General features: G+C 39.6%; 1 protein-coding gene across 5 annotated transcripts in view; it reads right to left on the bottom strand.

The window, feature by feature from the left end:
• Positions 1-19,262, bottom strand: part of PSD3 (pleckstrin and Sec7 domain containing 3) — a 483,258-nt gene that overhangs the window by 31,574 nt on the left and 432,422 nt on the right. For all 5 annotated transcript variants that reach the window (XM_058290063.2, XM_058290064.2, XM_058290067.2 and 2 more), the window contains 2 exons: positions 7,371-7,528; positions 4,717-4,861 (listed from right to left, as the gene is read on the bottom strand). In XM_058290063.2, coding sequence (XP_058146046.1) covers positions 4,717-4,861; positions 7,371-7,528 — 303 coding nt within the window. The remainder of the gene's footprint in view (positions 1-4,716; positions 4,862-7,370; positions 7,529-19,262) is intronic.

Genomic DNA, 19,262 nt, shown 5'->3' with positions numbered 1-19,262 from the left:
TTACAATTGAACATTTAATTTTTTCCTGACACTGCTTAACTCATTTTAGAGTGTTGTTATAATTTCTTTTGCAAATTGAAATTATCCAGTTGGTTCTGGCATCTAGACGAGTCGTAGCCAAGTTTGGTAGAAAGGAAAGATGGCAAGTCTGAGAGATTCAGGACCACTGGGCAACAGCAGTCGTTCCCAACAGGCGGGGACTGACTTTGACCCCAGGGGACACTTGGTGATGTCTGCAGACATTTCTGCATTGCCACTGCTGGGGGAGGGTAACTGGCATCTAGTGGGGAGAGGCTGGGGATGGTCCTAAACAGCCTCGAATTCATCCTGCAGGGAGCTCTCCCGCCCCAACTGTTAACAGCACCGGGGCTGGGAAATCCTGGGCTAAAGGACGAAGCCTGGTCTGCGAGGCCCTGGAGAAGTCAGAGCACAGCCAGACGTGACTCCAGGGCTCCCTGCAGGTGCTGGACACAACAGCTCCAGCACAGGCAGCCCCGAGACTCTATCTAAAGCAGATGCTACCCCAAGCACCAGCACCAGGCTGCACGAGAACCAACTCTTGAAGGAAAACTTTTTCCCCCCATGTTTAGTTAAAAAAAAAAAAATTATGACCTGGACAAAGAAATACATCAGAGGCAATCCCAGAGAGAACCTTAGAAACATTCTAGAAAGACCTTCTCAAATTCCAGATGGAAACCTGAGGCCCACAAAGGTGATTTATTTGGGGAGGGGGGATATTATTCCTGAAAGGGCTGAAGGGCTTGGCATCTTGTCTTTTATGACAATAAGGAAGCTGCTTTTTCATTATTGCTCTTCCATTTAAAATCTTGAGTCCATCACTTCGACACACTGTATATGCATTTTTTGCATCTCTATGGATTTATGTTCAAAATGAGGAAAAATACCAAATACACACAATCTATCATTTTAGTTCCAGTTAAGGCATTTGTCAAAAATAAGAGAGTATGTGCCTTGTCAAAGGTGCTTGCTTGCTTGGTCTCCCGGTAAAAACACATTTATTTTCATGTGGCACTGACTTATTAGTTCATAACCCATATATAAACAGATCAGTAGTATATTTTTCAAAGGAGAAAGTAAAACTGAAAACTTTATAGTGTGGAAGGTTAAGGAAAATCTCACATAAGCAATCCATTGAAAAATAAAAATTGGAGAATCCCTAGTGAAATTAATAGAATAAAAACCAACTTTTGACAGTATGCTGTCTCTGTTCAACTTTGTTTTATTTTTCTTCCCCTTACGAAATGAGAGATACTGTTTATGTTAAGTACAAAAAATTAAAGCAGGGAAATACATTTGCTTTAAGAGTTCATATTTTAGTTGGGTAGAAAGAGAAGGCTGCCAACATACTTTCTGGTCATCAAGGAAAGGTAAAGCCTTCCCTTTCTCTTATTTATTATCCTTGAAAAAAAAAAGGATGACTGAGCCGGCCTCGTTTTTTTTTATTCTTCACAATGTTTTCAGTAGTGTCTGAACTGCACAGTAATAGAAATGTTCACATAGTAGGCATTTAACATGTTAATAATTAGGAATTTTAAAAAACCCAAATGAATAGAACCAAAAAAAATCTTTCTCCAAACTATTGAGAACTTTTCTTCAAACTACTAGTCTTTCTCTTTTTCAAAAAAATAAATGTTTGGCAAGGGTTATGCTCATTTCCTTCCTCCACTAACTTGTTACCTTCCACTCCTCACCAAAGAAGTCCAGCAAGGCTTCTGGCCCCATTGTGCCACCAAAACTTATCTCCCCAAGATCACACTTGCAGTGACTTTCTTACCACTTAATAGGACACATTTTTGTCCTAATTTTACCTGATTTTTGTGCCCTTTTCTTGGCACCACATTCTCCCTGGTTTTCTCTTTCTTCATTCATTTTTTTTTTAAAGTTTCTCAAATGTTAGTGTTTCTCAGATGTCTGCCTTGATTCTCTTCTGAGACATGTGGTACTGCAACATTTGGGGATAGGAAAGAGGAAAAGGGTCCTGGAGAGGACTCAGAAGCAGCAGGAGGAAGGAAAGCAGCAGATGGTGAGGTCCTCAGAGCCAGGTCAGATACCAAGCTCAGGCATCTCCCGTCAACCAGGACGCAGACTATTTCTTCTCAAGTACTTCCACTTCTGGCCATCTCTTGTACAACCAACTTTGTTATTTCTCCTCTGGATTACTGAGAGAGCCTTAGAACTGGTCTTTCTGCTTCTAGTAGTATCCTCCTCCAATACTTTCTTCATTTTTATATGAGGAGGATAACTTTGTAAAGCACAACTTTGATCACACTTAATTCTCCTGCCTCAATTATACCCTAACTATGCTGGGAAACCAGTGAAGCATCCAGAATCATGATTTGGCCTTTGCTTACCGCCTTTTCTCAGCATCTTGGCTCAAGTCACACTTGACGACTGGCCGTGGGTCATGCTTCATAGCGCTCTCTCCGCGGACCTTTGCTTCTCCCTGGATCATTCTATTCTCTCTTTCCCACACCTCCCCTAACTCCCACTCACTCTTGAGCTTCATATTAGATAGCACGTTTCCTTCTTCACCTCCAAGGCCAGGTTAGATGCCCCTTCCCTGTCCCCCCACAGCACCTGGAACTAGCCCTCCTGCATCTCTCATCAGGCTGTATTACAATTTCTTGTATATTTGTACTTGTCACTCTTTAGGGGGCCCAGTTTCATTTGCCGTTGATCTACCAGAGCCTGCAAGAGTCTCTGATGCACAGCAGACATACAGTACCTATTTTCTAAATAAATTTATCTTGACTATTTTGATACCATAGATATGTGGAGGATCCAGTTAACATTAAGAGCTGGTTGATCGTAGCTAGATGACATTATTTCTTTTGTAGCAGTGATAGAAATTCAAGACGACAACAAAATAGCTTCAAATGTCCTTCAAGTAGTCAGGGCCTTCGGGATGCTGCGGACAGGCTTACAACTCGCAAACCTTGCTCATATGTCACGATAAGGACGTTTGCCCCCTTGGTAGCTCCTCAGTGTCTCTAGAAGAGAGTTTTTAGTAGGCAATGGACATGATAAAACTTGGGCTTTGTTGGGGAGTGAATCATGCCTCCCCACAAAAGGCATCCTCAGGTCCTATAGCAGTTTGATATTATCAATTATAAAATATAGATATTGGATAATGTTTGTGAACAGGTCTTTTCCTCTGGGCACATTAGATTATATTGGATTCAGAGGTTTCACTTTTTGCTGATTAAATGATGATTAAGGCTTTGATTGGGTCATGTCAGTAGGATGTAGTGAAAACCACAGGGCAGAGAAGAGAGTGGAAGGTATGCGCTGGAGCCTGGGAAGTAAGCACACAGAGGAACAGAACAGCTGAACCTGGAGAGAATGGAGCCCCGGGGAGAGAGACAGAGATGGTCACCTGAGAGTCTATAGCGGGCCTTGTGGAGAAGGCAGGGCAGCTGAGCATGGAGAGAAATAAGCCTCGGGAAAAGAGGAACCCAGGAAGCCTGAACCCTTGGCAGATGCTGTCAACCACCTTGCTCCAACATGTGGCAACAGACTTCGGTGAAGGTAGTAACTTGTGCTTTATGGCCTGGTAACTAGAAGCTTCTATTCCAAATAAATACCCTTTATAAAAGCCAAAAGATTTCTGATATTTTGCATCAGCACCCCTTTGTCTGACAAATATAGGTCCCAACTCCTGATCCTGTGGGTATGAATCCAGATGCAAATAGGACCTGTGAAGATGTTATTAGTTACGGTGTGCTCAGACTGAGGGAGGGTGGGCCTCAATCCGATATGGCTACACAGTCCTTATAAGCAAAGGAATTTGGACACAGGAGGAGAAGCCATGGGGGCAGCCAGAACCCACAGTCAATGGAACCCAGAAGATGCCACCATATGCACTGCCAAGTGACAGAAAAGCCAAGCACCAAGGACCTCTGGCAGCCAGCCCCAGAACGCCACAATCTTTAGGAAGAAAGCACTACCTTGCCGGCAACTTGGTTTTGGACTTCTGCCAGCCTGAAAACAGTGAGCCAATAAAATCCCACTGTGAAAGCCAATGGAATGTCTGGTATTTGTATCAGCAACCAGGAAACTAAAACAGGTTTTAGCAAGATCAATCTGACAACAGGAGAGAAATTAATGTGAATGCATCTGGAGCAAAGTTCTGGTGTGTTTTGTTTCGATCAGTTTAGGAAAGTCAAATGGTCCATTCAGAGCTGCATGGAGGGGTAGGGGAAGTTCTCCCCAAATGCACTGTGAGGAGGAGACCTCTGGAAACATTTTTATATTCCAGGCATCAAATGGAGCCTGGGAAATAGTAAATGCTCAGTAAGGTGAATGAGTGAAAGACCTTGTTTTCAAAGCAAAATTAGACAATCCATTGAAAAAATATGAGCTCTTAGAATAAAAGGAGGGACAGGAGGAGGAGGAAGAGTAGTAAAAGAAGGAGAAGAACCATCACCAGGAAAGGATGGTTAATTTAGGAGTAACTTTCAGATAACTAATTAAAGAAACGTGCCCTACCAACTGTGAGCCAATTATGATAGGTTCCTGCAAGAAGTATAAAGACCAGCATACTGCATTTTGCCCTTCCCTTTATGCAACATGCCCTTCCAGGACAAGGTCTCTCCCTTGTCTCCCCAGATGTGAAGTACTAGGCAAATATAAACATTAATAGATATTTTACAAAGCATTGTTTTTCAAGGTCAAGGCACCATCAAAATGACTTACCTGAGATAATTTTGTTGTAGTGGCAGGCAGAAGTGGGCGGCTGAATTTCTTCTGAGAGCCAATGGCTGCTGGAAAGGGTGGTGCAGAAAACACAGCTGCAACACAGTTAATTTTGTCTATCCATCCTTGCATTTCCTCTGGACTCCTATAAGAGACACGTATTTCTCTTAGGGTATGTCTACATGTAAGTACGTCTTGCTCATTTCTCATTGCTGATTTAAAGTGGCACATAAAAATTGTTTATCCTTCTTGGTACAGTTTAATCCCTGATGAAACTTCATTTGAGAGAATCATTCTCAACAGTGATTACCATGGCAGTGAGAGGTCCTCAAATCTATGATCATCATAGCCTAAGACTATAATTATCCCTCTAGGAAACAGGGAAAAAGAAAACTCACTTGACGATAACTATTTATTAAACTCCTACTTTTTGGTTGATACTAGGTTAGGCCGAAAATTAATTTTAAAAGTATCTAATCATATAATCTGATTTTGAAATCCAATGGAGGTACATGTTCCTTGAGGGAATATAAATGGATACACCACTTAGGAAAAAGATTGGCAGTCTCTTGAAAAGTTAACTATAAATTTGCATTTATATATATAACATGCATTTACATACAACCCAGCAAATACACTCCTGGGTATCTACCCAAGAGAATGGAAACATATGTCCACACCAAGATATATAGGTGGTGGGCAGTATGGGGAGTGGGTACATGGGAACCTCTTATATTTTTTAATGTAATATTTTGTGTGATTTATGTACCTTAAAAAAAAAGATAATAAAAACAAGATTTATAGGTGAATGTGCCTAGTAGCATGATACGTAATATCCCAAAAGAGGAAGCAATTCAAATATCCACCAACTAGTGAACAGACAAAATGAGCTGTAGCTATACACTTGAACTATTCAGCATTTAAAGGTATGAACTACTGATGCATGCTACAACATGGATGAACCCTCAAAGCACTACACTAAGACACCAAAGACCACATGTTATATGATGCCATTCATATGAAATATCCAGAAATGGCAAATCCTGAGACAGAAAGTAGATCAGTGGTTGTTGAGCACAATGAGCACAAGGGGACTCTCTGGGTCTCACAGGACTGTGGCAATGGTTGCACAACTTTGTAAATTTACTAAAAAACCACTCAATTAAAACAGGTGAAATTTTATAGTATGGAAAATACATCTCAAGAAAGCTGCTAAAAAAATCTGTCTGAGTGGAAGTAGAAATCACATGATGTCATGATCATACTTCGAGATCAACTATGTCCACAGAGCCCAGCTCTGAGAGCACCTAGCCTTTGCGGATGCATGAATGAATGTCAGAAAGCGTCATGGACCCAGACGGATCATCCACCATTTGTAGAATCAATGCATAGGAAATGAATCTAAAATCAATTTCTTCATTGACTACGATGAGGGAAAGCACCCCGACTTACACCAGACATCAACTCCTCAATTGACTGGTTTCTGCATCACTTTTATCTGAAGTAATTAGAACACCTTAATTATATCCATTCTTAGGTTTCAAAATGAAAATGTTGGGAAGTAGAATAACTGGGACGACTTTTATGCCTAATGGCTTAATTATAAACCTGGTCATGGTTCCCCCTGTGGCGCTGAACTGTCTACTCCTGCATCCATAAAGAGCTGTGTAACCTGGTTCCTTACGATTCCTCTTCATCTGATGTCAGCAATTTTACACCTTCGCTAGTTCAACATCTTCACGTTTTTGATCCTATAGTGCTCTAAACAATAAGCATATAGATACTTGTTTTTACCACTTTATGTCAATTAAGTTGAATTCCAGTGAAACTGGGGTCCCCTGGTAGGAGGATTCTGAAGTCAAGCACAGACTAGTGAAAAGGAAAAGACACGCTGTGAATAATTAACACTGCCTGCCGTGGCCCATGGTGTGTGCCCCCTACTTACCACTCCTGGTCTACTGACTCAGGTCTGAAACCCCAAAGTTTCTATTTCACGAATCCAGAAGTCTTCACATAGAACATTCCACTACCACTCTCATAGGCTGATCCTGGATCCCCCTACTAATCACTCCCATTTCCGTGCCCACAGTATGATTTCTTTTCCTTCTAGTATAATCATGGACTACTGGAACTCAAAAAGGGGGGAAGAGAGAGTAAGATGGAAACATCCATTTACTCAACAGCTTCTTTGTGCCAGATACTGCGTGAGGTATTTATACTTAATTTCCTTTCATCTCTATAGGAACTCTGTGAGATAAACAAGATTATGTACACCAGTAACAAGCTGAGGTTCAAGCAGGTTAAATTACATGCTAGGACAAAGAGAAATGGACATTTGAACCCAGGCCTGCTTTACTCATTGTGTGATAGAACTCGTCTACTAAAACCCTCACGTTTTATTGATGAGGATATAGAGATCTAGAGATTTTAAGTGGCTGACCAAAAGCTATGGGACTACTTTGTAGCAGACAATAAACTTGGACCAGGGCTTCTACTTCTTCTTCTGGTCTTCTTAGGCACTTGACTCTCTAACCAGCTAATGACTTTGACTCCACCTCAAAAAATTTCCCCTGCAGAACCTGATGCCTCTCCTAGGAATAGAGTGGTGCTATGCAAACTAAAAAATAAAGACAGAAATAAACAACAAAACATACTGGGCTTGGAAAAGCAAGACCCTCCAGTCGGCGGTTTTAAGTTTAAGCACATTTGGCTTCTTCTCGTAGTCGGTGGCCTTGGACGCCAGGGCATGGTGCACGCTCACGGCATTTTTTAAGTCGTCTTCAGAAAGGGCCTTTTCTGGTTTGTATTCATCCTACAGGCAGACACACAAAGGGAAAGACAAGATTACACTCAGATCTCAGCTCCTCTTTTTATACCCTAAAGTCACAAGAAAATTTAGAAAGTCCACAAAGGTGCACACAAAAAATGAAATGGTCAATAAAAACCACTCTTTGTTACTTTATCCATGGCAGAGATCATCCTGTTTGAAAAAAAAAAAATTGATGAGAATGAGAAAATAAATGTATTTAAGAAAATATCTGTAAAAAAGCAGATATGTGATAATTAAGGTTAGTAGCTAAGGAAGGACAAAGACAAAAATATCTATTGCCTATTTTTACAGTGATTTGAAAATGAGGCTATGTCGGACAATTGGAGTGATTTGGTTTCAGGTTTAAATGGATAGGTGAAAAAGCTTTCATATATCCATCAATAAATTATTGTGAAAACAATACCATTGTATTCTTTGCTCTAAAGATACTACATTGTCCTGCAACTTTGTTTTTAGACTAATATTATCAAAAGAAAAATGAATTGTAAAAATAAATGATTTCTCTAGCTCTTTAGCTGAAAGAAAAAAGGAAATTAATAATCATGGAAAGCTTAGAACTGTTAACATAAATTTGAAAATTGAGTTAATCTACATAAAAAGGAAGTTATGTATAGATGCAATTTTATCTGTGGGAATCTGCTACACATTTATAGAGCTGTAAAGTTCTTCTGTATGGCATCTCTTCAAACATAACTACTAAAAAACTCAAAGAGTGGAATAATAAGTAGGATTTAAAACAAGTTTGATTCCATTATTTCTGGTTCCTGGATCCCAGAGAATCCCAAAGTTTTCAAAACCAATGTAAATATAATATACCTATACTACCAACAGTTATAGATGTTTTTTAGTGTTTAAGGTCCCTTCTACACCCCTTCCTATATTTTACCTAAGACAAGATACAGTGCTATACATGTATTCCTTCTGTAAAGGAAACACACATACACACACAATATTCTAATTAGTAGTAAGAGCCAAAAGAAAGACATTGTTCTCTTGTCACAAAGTTGTTTTACAAACTAAAAATATCCAGGCAATTACAATTCCCTCATAATTCCTCCTTCTCCCCACTTCCACAACACACAAATCAAGAATTCAAATATACTAATGCTGTCAAAGCAAACTGACTCAGAAAATAACAGCAGGCTGTTGATCCTTCATGATCACTGACGGTGAAGAGGGCTAGAAGGCAAAGGTTTCCCTCTAAAACAGGCAATAAATACCAAGAGCAATATAAAGATTACCCGAATTCATAATGTTAAATGATACAATGTCTACTTTGGAAATGCAGTAAGTCAGGGTAAGAATTGCATTAATCACAATCTTCTAGAGAGGTATGATGAAAAGGAAAATGAAAAAAGTCTTAAAATATATACACAATATTTACATGCATCTGTTCTTCTATGATTTACACTAATAAATAAAACTATAACCTGGCTATGTCTTTTTTTAAATGAGATTTTTTCTCAGTGATTTAGCATTTCAAAGATCCACAAAGCTCCTCCCAGGGAAATTTTTAGTAGAGTAGGGGTTTTGACTAGAGGTAGCATGACAACAGACTCTACCCTGCCCCCAGCCTTATGATTATATTACATGCATATCTGGCACACATGCAGTTTAATCACTTAGTTTCCAGATACGAATCTGAGGTACATGAATTATGAGGATGTAGGGATAAGTGACCAGGGCCAAAATTACCTTGAGAGAATCTATATGCTCGTCCACTTTCATATTTACTGATCCCTAATACATCTGGTACTTGAGTTTATGCAAAGATTGGCCTAGATATTTGTGTACACTTTTTGTGCTCTTCTAAGCTTGTGATTTTAACTTTTACCCTTATTCTTTCTCATTTCTTTCAGTTATTATTTGTTCAAATTCTTAAGGTGATTATTTATTTATCAAAGTTTTCCTTTAATTAAAAGAACATTTAAGACCATATTTTTCCCTCTGAGTACAGGTTACACTGTAAAACAGAGTTTGGAAATGAGGCTGTTTTTTTCTATTGCTTTCCATACAGTGTGTAGCTGTCTTTTTTCCATCCTATTTGATCTTAGTATTATCAACAATGTGTTGATCAAATTTAAAATATCTTAAGTTTGGGTTATTTATATAGTTCTAATTTTATTGGTTTATGATCAGAGAACATGGTCTTAAAATCTATTTTTTCCCCAAAATTTGTTAAGGTTTTCCTTGTAGCCAAGTTCATGTTTGATATTGTTAATATGTCATGAGCATACAAAAAAAAGTTTATTCTCTGAGGAATAAGTGTGTATTTATACTCAAGTTTATGAACTCAAATCCTCTATGTCCTTACACCATTTTTTTCACCGTTCCCTTGAGACAAGTATATTGACCTCTTTCACTATCATTACATTTTAACTTCATCTTGCATTTTCTCCTTACATTTTAGTTGCTACATGGTTTGGTACATTTATATGTATGACTATTATCTTCTTTATGGCTACGTACTCTTTTTAATTTTAAAATGTTCTTGATCCTGTTCATGTATACTTAGTTACTAAGACAAAAACTTAAAAGAATCTGTCACCAAGATGCTATATTCTCTATTCTTTGCTCAAATCAACAAGATAAGACTTTTAAAATATTTTCACTTCTACTTCTCATTCCCATTAATCCTATATTTTGATTCAATAGTATAGTATGTTTAGTTATGGACTCTTTATTTTGTATTATGTATTTTCTGTTTCAAAAATCTTATTTTGCACCTACATTATATACTCCAAGTCTTTCCTTATTCTTTTAGAATTAACTGTGTGTATGTTTCATTGCTCCTATGTTTCTCTCTATCTTTACTTCACCGTGAGGTCTCTGTTCTCATTCTTTTGGTATTTTCTCTTCTTCAAGTAGTTTCCTAAAGTGGGTAACAGGCTCTCTTTTAGAAGGTACTCAGGATTGAACCTGGGACCTTGTACATGGGAAGCAGGCACTCAACCACCAAGCTATACCCACTCCCCATAATATACTCTTTAATTTTAATTCTTATCCTCAAATATCTTTCATTTGCTTTGACAAATATAGAGCTGGGTGTAGAACTCTTGGTTACCATCTTTTTTTTTTTTTAATCTATATATCTCAGTAGTCTATAGATGCTATTATACTATGTTCTAGCTTTCAGTTTTATATACATTTAATTCCAATCTGACTCTTTTTTATGGTGTTATTTTACTTATAATTTCTATTAGGAATCGCATAGGGGTTTTCTCTTCATCTTTAGGAATCAGGCATTTTACTAAGATATTCTCAATTTCCCCATCCTTCCAGTACAGAAAAACAAAAATAACCCTAACCTAAGCCTCCCTTCTCTGTTCATTCACTCAGACTGCTAACTGCTGCTAGGGGCAACCAGTGCAGTTGTGTAGACTGGCAACACTACAGATTTATGGTCTCCAGGTCTGGTTGCACCCAGTGCCAACCAACAATTCCTATACGTGCCCGTGGTTATCTCTCTGCTCCATTCTGCCAAACTCCCACCCTTCTCATCTAACCCATCACACCTCTGTTAAGAGCGTAGGCACCTGGAGTCAGAACCATCTAGGTTCAAATCCCTAGCTCTGATACCCAATGTTGTCAAGACCTTATTCATGTTACTCAGATTCACTAAGCTTTGGTTTCCTCTAATTGAGAAGTGGTGATAACATTTCCTCATAGTGTTGTCAGGGTTAAGCTAAATGAGATATTGGGCTGTAAACTCTTAATAATGTCCACAATATAGAGTAAGCACTCACTAAATGCTAGCTGGTATAATTGCTAATAATGTCTCTCTCTCTTAGTAGCAATTGGCTTGACTTTGTATTTTACAAGGCCAAGCTTGTAAATATCAAACTTCCTGACTCTTAGATACCCTATAACCTTTACCTTCTTTTCTATTACAAAAAAATTCTTCTTTTCCCCTCTTACAAAGGAATCCTATGCTCCCAGAACAACCTCCATCAACTATTCTTAGGATCTTGTTTCATTATTTATTATCTTTCTCTTATATTTTAAACCATTCCATATCAACTGGCTTCCTCCCCACAGCCTATATATATGCTTAAAGTTTCTCTTACCTTTGTAAGATAATAGTCCCTCCTAAACAATGCTTTCTCTACTAGCTACTATCTCAATTCTTTCATATCCATCGGGTAGTAATACACAGTAACTGCTTTTATATATTCATTTCCAATTTTTTCTTTAATCTTGGAGTCTATTTCCATAGTTTGATTGAAAGTGCTATGACAAAGGTCGACAATGATCTCCTAACTACAAAATTCAATAGATTATTTTCTGTTCTCATTTTATAGAACCTGAAGAAGTTGACAACATTCTTGAAAGTCTTGTTTGGTTTCATGTTACTTTACTCACTGAGTTTTCTCCTACCTCTTTGACCATTGCTTTGCTCTAGCCTGCCCTTCAAATACTGGTTCTGCCATTGGCCACCGTTTTTCCTCATCCCACAAGTATCTCTTGGATGATCAAAACTACTCTTAAAAAGTTTCAACTTCTACTTATATCATAATATTTAATAAAATGCTAAAGGTGGATTAAAAGCAGAACATCAATTGATAGCTATCAATACTGGATGACTTAGACCAGGGGTTCTAAACCAGGGGTCTACAGACCATCAAGGGGTCCATGGAAAGAGTTCAGGAGGTCTGTGAGCTTGAATTGAAAAAAAAAATCAACTTATTATCTTTATTTTCTTGACCTCTACTGAAATCTAGCATTTCCTTCACTCATGAGTGTATGCGATAAATAAGTTACGGTAGTATTCATTTCACTGACTGGCAAAGGGGTGCGTGGAATAGAAAAGGTTAAGAATTCCGGACTTAGACCATCACACTTTCAGCCATTATAAATATTCTTGGAGCAATATTCTGTCTCTTGGTGTCCAATGCAAAACCAAGCTTAAAGAAATTTAAAGTGTAAAGAAATTTAAAAGGCAACATTTATTAGATCCCTACTTAAATGCTCACAGTAATTGTCAACTTGGGAAAATCACACCGTATTTTTAAAAAAGGACTCTATTCAAAGGTAGCTTCTGAGACTCTAAGATTAACTACAAATTTACTTTATATTGCAAGGAAAATACCTCAATGGGCAGAAATGGAAGAAATGATCTATTTACCAAAGATTCAGTTTTAGGTCTAACAGGCTTCTACTTTTTCTATATAACAGTAACGCCATTTTACTATTTGAATAAAAGGCAAAATATGAACCTTAAAATACCTTCCACATTCTGAATTTGTACTAGAAATTGAAGTTCTATATCCATAAAAATGAGCAAAACCCAGGGTAAACTGGAAATTTTCAGGTTGACAGTTGGATAAAATGAAATGTCTTTATCCTACAAGTTAATTTTGACACCTTTATTTTTCACCACTGAAAGCTGAGGATGGTAATTAAATGGTGGAATTGGGAAGGAAGAAACAAGGATAAATTATCATAATCAGATCGTTTCAAACCTAAGACTATTTGCAGTGCAAAACGAATGTGACACAGAAAGCAAGATAAAATCAATCAAGAAAATTTCCATAAGACAAGAAAATGCTCCATGATATCTAATTACTATCCATTTTCACAAACAATTGAAGGGTGGTGATGACACCTAAAATCATGTTACTCTCCTAAAATCTCCTAAAATCATGTTTACTGCAAACTACATCTTTTCATCCAGTATGATTCACCAGAACGCCACCACCCTAATAAGCAACAAGAATGCGATTTCCCGATGCTATTTATTTTAAATTCATTTTACATGTGAAATAGAAAGCTTTCATTTATCTCCTATGAAGCTTGTTAATTAAACCTCTCTCCACTGTGAAGGTGAATTAAAATACACGAACACAAAAAGCACCTACATATGCACAAATAATTGGCGCCAAGTCTGAAAATGCGTACTCTCAGGTGAATACAAAGTAAAGTTGGAAAATGACCAAATCTCAATCGCAATTCATCAACATCAATTAAAAACATGTTCAGATTCCGGTTTCCTAGGTGTTATTTACTTTTATTCAATAGATAAACTTATTATATCTAATTAACACAGGTTAAAACCCATTTGTAATGGTCTGGATTTTCATTGAGAATGTAGAAAAGAGAATTGAGAGTAAGCGCTTACTAGAAGATATAAGGATTGTAACAAAAATGTCTGCAATTAAGGTAAGCTGGGTCTTAAACTATTAATTGCTTGATTTAAAAAATAGCACTAGACACATTTTTGATGATTTGATGATTATCCTTTTTAAAAATATAAATATTTATATAGTTATAAATCTTCCTAGATATTTTTCAGCTTTATTCTTTTATCGAGGGAGCACAGAAAGTACTGTTTCTACAAATCTGGAAGCGAGGAGTATTGGTAAATCAAATGCAGGCATATTTTGGACCATCTCTCAATTAGGCATATATGCCCAAATCACTTAATGACAGAACTTTAAAGATGAAAGGAACATCTTCTCTAATTCTCTCGTGTTGTATAAGCCACTTTAGAGTCAGAAAAATATATCCTATATTACTATATTATGGAGAATAGAGAATAAGCAGATTAAGGAAAAAGTGTGAATATTTTAAATATTTCTTATTCAATTAACATGCCGATGGTATCTTTCTTATTACAATGATACCGTGGTATTGGCCTGTAGAAGGACCTCTTTCTTTGTTAGTGCTTAAAGACTCTGCATCTTAACCCTCCATTATCCACTTAGAGTAGGAAACATAGTAGGGCTTGAACTGCTTTTAAAATAAGCCTAGACTTCAGTAAGGCACAAGAAATTATCCCAGGAGGAATCTAGTAAGTGAGCCAGGAAGTTGGGATCTATCTTTTTAATGATTAGGCAGCCCACTGGAAGGGAGGTGAATGGAGCAGATAAGCATCAGCAGCCCTTGCAATTTAAAGATTACAGGACTCCTTGACTGGGTATATGAAGGCACATAAAAAGTCTTAATATATCAAGCATTTTAAGCAGAAAAAAAGTCTCAGCAATCACTGTTCCATACTTCCTCCATGTTTCAAATGGAAACAATGCTGCGTTTTTACTGGTGGAAGGCTGTTTTTCTGATTTCCTCCCAGTTCTAAGCTTCACTAACATGCCTGTTAAAGGTAGATCTTGTATCTCTGTCTGGACCAAGTTGATGTGTCTGTCTATCACCAACACTTCTTCTCTTCCACATCCTGGCAGAGTTCTCTGGGGTGCAAGTTAGGGTCTGATTCCTGTTTCCTCGACAACGGTCCCAAGGACCGTCCCGAGTGGGATGGATGTCATGCTTACTGAAAACAGGGAAGGGGAGGGGAGGAGAGGGAAAGAGGACGGGGCGGGGGAGAGTAAAGTAGAAGGGAAGGGGAGAGGGCAGGGTAAGAGAGGAAAGGAAAAAGGGGGGGCAGTGAGAGGGAAAAAGGAGGGCAAAGAGAACAAGAATATGAAAGGGAGTGACGGAAGGAGAAAGGTGGAAAGAGGGAACCAGAGGGAGAGAAAGCACTGCCAAGTATCTCAGTTTCCCACTGGCTAGATTAAATACCCTACAATGGGCTGGCTTGACAACAGGAATTTAGTAGCTGGGGGTTTCATAGGCTGGAAGGTTTGCTTTCTCGGGAGGCTGGTGTCTCTGGCCGGCTGGCAGTCTTTGGGGTTCTCTGGAGTTTTTGTATGGCCCCGCACATGGTGGCGTCTTTTCCTTTCTCTTTGGGTTTTGCTGACATCCAGCTTCTGGCTTCCCCGCGGCTTCTCTTCCAGTGTCCACTTTCCTTTGCTCTAAGGACTTCGGCCACATTGGCTTCAGGTCACTCTTGTTTCGTTTGGACACATCTCACCTTATAAGACCGTCCAAGGACCCACTGACAAATGAGTTCACACCCACAGGCCCAGAGGTTGGCACCTGTGCGTGCCTCTTTTGGGAGATGCAAAGTCAATCCCTAACACCCAGGAACCTCAATGGCACACAGGGAAAAAGGTTTGTGTCACTTTTGAATGACTGTGTCAAAGCCACAAAGCACTGCAGCAGCTCCTCACGTGGGGACAAAAATTCTTTAGGAACAAGAAAACTACCTAGTTTGTTGGCTAGGCACTTAAATGGGAACGGTGTTTCGTCAAACAGAATCCTTCCGAGCACAGCCTAAGAGGCCAGGCATGCTTTCAGCTGCGATGTCTTTTTGTGAATTTATAGTTTTAAAAATTATGATTGTGTCTTAAATGTCCCTTACAAATGATCACATTTCTTTGACGGACTGGAACATTCTCCTGAATTACAACTAGCGAAAAGCTGGCTGTCATCATTATTCTCCCAAGGAAATGCTTGACTTCTGACGAGTGAACCTTTTTTTCCCTTTTAAGTTCCTTCCTTCCTCCCACCCTCCCTGAGAGAGGGTCCACATGGCCTTTGCAAAGAGTGACAGGGCACAGAGCCAGTATTATCATGAAAGGAAATAAAAATGCCCTGAGCACACAGGAAAGCAGGAAGGGCTGGAGGGGACCAGGCCAGAGATCAGCCGGCTCCTGGCGCGGTGGCACTTGGCACATCAACCTGGACTGCGTACCATCACCACGGTTTGTGGGGCCTCAGATCTTCAGTATCCTCCTACCTGGCGCAGGCTCACTCCTGATGCTACCCACACTTCAGACACTGCCAACATTCTCCTCCCAACCGGACCTTTAAAAACCCTTACAGGTAGCTGGGACAAATCTCTCTTCCAAGTGACCCAAGGAATGAAGAGAAGATTTTATATCAAGGACAGAGAGTTCCTAGAATATTGTAATAGCCAACTAAATTTTTAGATGATGAACTAATTGCTCATTTTTTAAAAGACATGGTAAAGGCAAACCCATGTTTGAATAGTAGTTTTTCTAGATCCTAGCAGTAAGACTTTAGAAGATTTGCAAGAGCCTGGTCTGGGGAATACAATAATCAATTGCCAAACTCTAAGTAATTCAACTGCCACGAACTAACCAGCCACCTACACCCATCACCTTCGCCATCCCATCAATCATCTGACACTTTATTTGAAGGGTAGCTTGGTTCAGTTCTGTCACAACCAGGCCTGTCACAAAAATGCCCTCATAAAGCTTACAAAAATACTTTCAGGAAAGAGACAGACACTGGCAGCGTTAGAAACAAAGCCCATGATAGAAAGTGAGAGAAAAACTTTTGAAGCTACGTGATCAGCAAGGGCTTATGTAAACACTAGGTTAACAGATGATTCACTCTCTGTTGACAAATGGATATGAAGAAAATATCTTAATATCAGAATGTCAACAATGATGGATCATCAGGCCAACCAGAATATAATCATTTTATCATCAATTCATACAATTTCGAATTTTAAAAGCAATTTAAAACTATGCCTGTAACATTAAAATGATAATATTAGGGGACGGATGTGGCTCAAGAGGTTGAGTGCCTGCTTGCCACACAGAAGGTCCCGGGTTTGGTCCCTAGTGCCTCCTAAAAAAAGCCGAAAAGAGAGACAAGCAAACAAACAAAAAAACCAACTCAGGGGAGCCCATGTGGCTCAGTGGTTGAGCGCCAGCTTCCCACATACAAGGTCAGGTCTGGGTTCAACCCCTGGCCCTGACACCTCAAAAAGAAAAGAAAAAAAAAAAAGAGAATATTAGCGTGCTCGGCCATGAACAGTTTATATACATTTCTTAGGCGTGAGCTGCCTGGGGTCGAGGCACTGCAGACTGGCGCCAACGAGGACAGGAGTGCATGAATTACTCTGCCGTAGGACGGACGCGGTCACGCTCATGTACACTTCCTGCTGTGATCGTTACTGGCACCTGGACCCTGGAACATTCTGACTGAGTACAAATTTAAATTGCCTTTCCTCTGGTGGAGTGACTCACAGGCTCTACACCTCAGAGACTTCTAGACACTGGAAATCAATTTTTCCACCCAACTGCATTCCATGTGCCCTGTTCCACCCCGCCCAATCTTCACCTATCTACTCAGTTTACAGCATGTTAGCGTTTAGTTTTTTCACGAGACGATGAGTAAGAGCTCCCTAACCATTTACTGCACGAGATTGGTCTTCTCATCTGCATCGTCCACCCAGGTTCTTTCAGGGGTTAGGCATCACGTTTATTTCTCTCCTAACTCCCACTATGATCTTGTGTAAATGGCTCTGATAGTGCTATCCTAATACTCTGTGGATTATGTTTTTGCTTGAAAATTAGAGGCAAACAAGACTAGATAACACTAATTGCTTGAGTCACCTCTGCTCCCTGAGACTAACAAACATTAAGTAACCAGGGGGCCAGAAAGGGAAATGAGGTGAATGGGGGGATTAGGACGACTGCGCATGACCTGGAAAAGCAAGACAATGTTAAAAACTGCCTTGGGGAAAGGAAGGAAAGCAAAGGGCTCATTTTACTTGAGAGAGAAATCAATCACTGGAAAGAAAAGCGATTTGTTAATAATGAGACAGACATTGGGGATCCAAGTTATTAGCAAAATGTCACAGGAGGGAGGGACACCGAAAAGCAGGGTAGGGGGAGGGAAAAGCAAAGTGTCACTACAAGTGGAGCTCTGAAAAGCAGTGGTATGCCTATTCCACTTTCTAATTCCTGTCTGAACCTTTTAAAACCAGGGAGCACTTCCACCATCTCCACAACATGCTCCTCTTCCTCTCTCTTTTCTTCCTGCTTCTGGTTCCTGCTCAGGCGCCTTACCTTTCTTGTCCTTTCAGGGCATGTATAAAGTATCTGTGTTTCACTGGTTCTACACTCCACCCTCTCCTCACTCTACAAACTCTGAGTGACGCCATCTACTGCCATGGTTTAAATTATCACTATCTTTTCATGATTCTCCTGATCTATAATTCCAGGCTCCCTCCTTGGCTGCAGAGCTGAATATCTAGTCCCCTACTAGTCATTTCCATTTGTCATGCCTCAGACACCTTGAATGAAACATCCCAAACTGAACTTTCCAGTTAGACCCCGTTTCTCCCTCCCCTCTGCTTCTATCCAGTTCAAACAAATTTGTTCTCTAGGTCTCCCAGTCTCATCTACTTCCAAACCATTCTCCATCCTGAAGCCAGCACCATCTTTCTGAGATATAAATCTGCGCATATCACTTCCCAGTTTGATAGGCAATGCTAGCACCACATTGCTTTAAGGTCAAGTTCCAACTCCTTAACATGCTTCGAGGCTCTTCATTCTGCCTTGGGCATGCTGTATGCTCCACTAAACTCACAGCTCCCTGAACGTGCCATGCTCTCACATCTAGGCATCTGTACAGGTCCCGCCCCATCTGAAGCCCCCATATGACTCCCTTCCATTTGTCTTTTAAGTGTAGGCTTTGACATCACTTTCTTCAAGGATCCTTCCACCATCTTCCCTTCTCGTCCAGTGCCCTTCTGAATATGCTCCTACAGTGCATTTCCCTCTTTGTAGCTTCTATTAAGTTGCGCTGAAATTTTTCTGTATTTGTTCATCTTTTCAGATGGAATATAGTGTCCTTTAGGGACTATATTTTGCTAACTACCGTATTTCTAGCATTCTGAAAAACCAAATAAGGGAAAACTGGCTAGGGCAGGGCAGGACAGGAGGGGTTGAACACTTTTTCTCAGTCATACATGAATCCCAGCAGTGTTACTACTGGCATTTGAAGAATACAAGAGGGAAAACTGGAGAGCGCAGGGGCATTCCGAGGGCACATGCTTCACCCAGCGGGTCCTGTGGGAAGGACAGTCTAGCATGAAGTCCAATGCCATGTAACTCCTTAG

This window comes from Dasypus novemcinctus, chromosome 29 (assembly GCF_030445035.2).
Source record: "Dasypus novemcinctus isolate mDasNov1 chromosome 29, mDasNov1.1.hap2, whole genome shotgun sequence".
Classification (NCBI taxonomy): domain Eukaryota; kingdom Metazoa; phylum Chordata; class Mammalia; order Cingulata; family Dasypodidae; genus Dasypus; species Dasypus novemcinctus.
This window is presented reverse-complemented; position numbering and strand designations above follow the sequence as displayed.